Source organism: Solanum verrucosum, unplaced genomic scaffold (assembly GCF_900185275.1).
Source record: "Solanum verrucosum unplaced genomic scaffold, falcon-dt-bn FXZP01000100.1, whole genome shotgun sequence".
In the NCBI taxonomy this organism is placed as follows: Eukaryota; Viridiplantae; Streptophyta; class Magnoliopsida; order Solanales; family Solanaceae; genus Solanum; species Solanum verrucosum.
In genome coordinates this window covers 165,257-166,910 of record NW_026020254.1, presented here as the reverse complement: position 1 = coordinate 166,910, position 1,654 = coordinate 165,257, and the positions used below count along the sequence as shown (strand labels likewise).

General features: G+C 31.4%; 1 protein-coding gene across 1 annotated transcript; it reads left to right on the top strand.

The window, feature by feature from the left end:
• Positions 1–226: 226 nt before the first annotated feature.
• LOC125833135 (uncharacterized) lies at positions 227–1,300 on the top strand. The gene is made up of 3 exons (XM_049512282.1): positions 227–733; positions 809–865; positions 1,289–1,300. Exons 1-3 carry the CDS (start codon positions 227–229, stop codon positions 1,298–1,300), a joined length of 576 nt encoding a protein of 191 aa, XP_049368239.1.
• The last annotated feature ends 354 nt before the right edge of the window (positions 1,301–1,654 follow it).

Genomic DNA, 1,654 nt, shown 5'->3' with positions numbered 1-1,654 from the left:
ATGTTAATAGCTAGCACATTAGATCCAGGAGGTACTGTTTATACCATTACCGCAACTAGATTGATTTGTTTTATATATAATCAATATATGTTGTATTTATTTTGAAGATATTTGTTGTATAGGTCACATCTTGCCGCTTGCATACAGAATAGTTGATTCAGAAAATGATGATTCATGGTTATAGTTCTTTGAGAATTTTAAAAATGCATTCAGTGAAAGGGAAGATATGTGCTTTGTTTCTGATAGAAATAAGAGCATTTGGAATGCTACTGCAGTTGTTTATCCCGAATTCAGATATTACGCATGCATATATCATCTATGGACCAATTTACTAAAGAAAACATACAGAGATACAGAAGAGGTTAGAACATTATTCTTCAGTTTAGCAAAAGCTTACACTGTTCAAGAGTTTGATGAATTGATGAAAATGATGGATCAAATTAATCCAAAATACCGTGCTTATCTACAAAAAGCAAACTATGAGAAATGGTCACGCGTACATTCACCAGTAAAAAGGACTTGGACACTAACAAGTAACATTGCAGAGTCACTAAATAACACTATTCTTGTTGGAAGAAGGTTACCAGTGGTACCATTGTTGGAATTTGTTAGAAAAACAATTGAAGCTTGGAATGAGAAACACAACGAAGAAGGTAGAAATATTACAACAACCTTGACAAGTAAATACAATGAAATGTTGGAGGACAATAGAAATTTGTCTCATCGTATGCTTGTAAGTATTAATAATTCTCTACTGTGCATATTATGTTTTGGTTTTATTATTGATAATGAATGCTCTTAAATGAAGGTACGCGCATCAACAATACTCCCTCATACCATTACAGATGGTGCAAAGAGGTTTACAGTATGTCTGAATACACGAATGTGTAGTTGTGGCAGATTTCAACATGATGAGATCCCTTGAAGTCATGCACTTGCAGCAATCAGACATAGGAATAAACATCGCGATGATTATTATTCAGCTTATTATAGTAATAAGAATTATCAAGATACATATGCAATACTAATTGAACCCTTGCCTTGCGAAAGCACTTGGGATGTTCCATCACATGTCTTGGAAGAGGTAGTATTACCACCAATTACAAGAAAACAACCAGGCAGACCTCCAAAAAATGATCGCAAAAAGGGATTCACTGAAGGAGAGGGGAAGAAGAGGAAAGTAACATGTAGTGAATATGGTATAGTTGGGCATAACAAGAAGACTTGCCCAAAAAAAACTCATGATAATTAGCTTTGTGATATTTTTGTTGTTATTTTTACTTTGCAGTTATACAGTTGAACTATATTACTTTTATTAGATGTACTATTTTTTAATTGCATTACCTTATTTCAAAGTTGATTACTTTTTGTTATCTTATTCATATTTTTGAATACATAGTTGTTATAAATGGTTGTATATAGTAGATATCATAAACTCTTTTGGATTACGTGTTGTCACATATCCAGAAATATTGATAAAAAATATAAGTCAAATTCTTGGTAAAATTTATGGTAAATAAGAACAAATATATGGTAAAAATAAAGGATCATAATAATTGTGTATTTAGTAAAACAAATGTTTGCAGTTTACCAACCTAAAACAATAAATTGAAAAGTAATAAATGTTAGTATATTAGTTTGGACGCTACAGTAA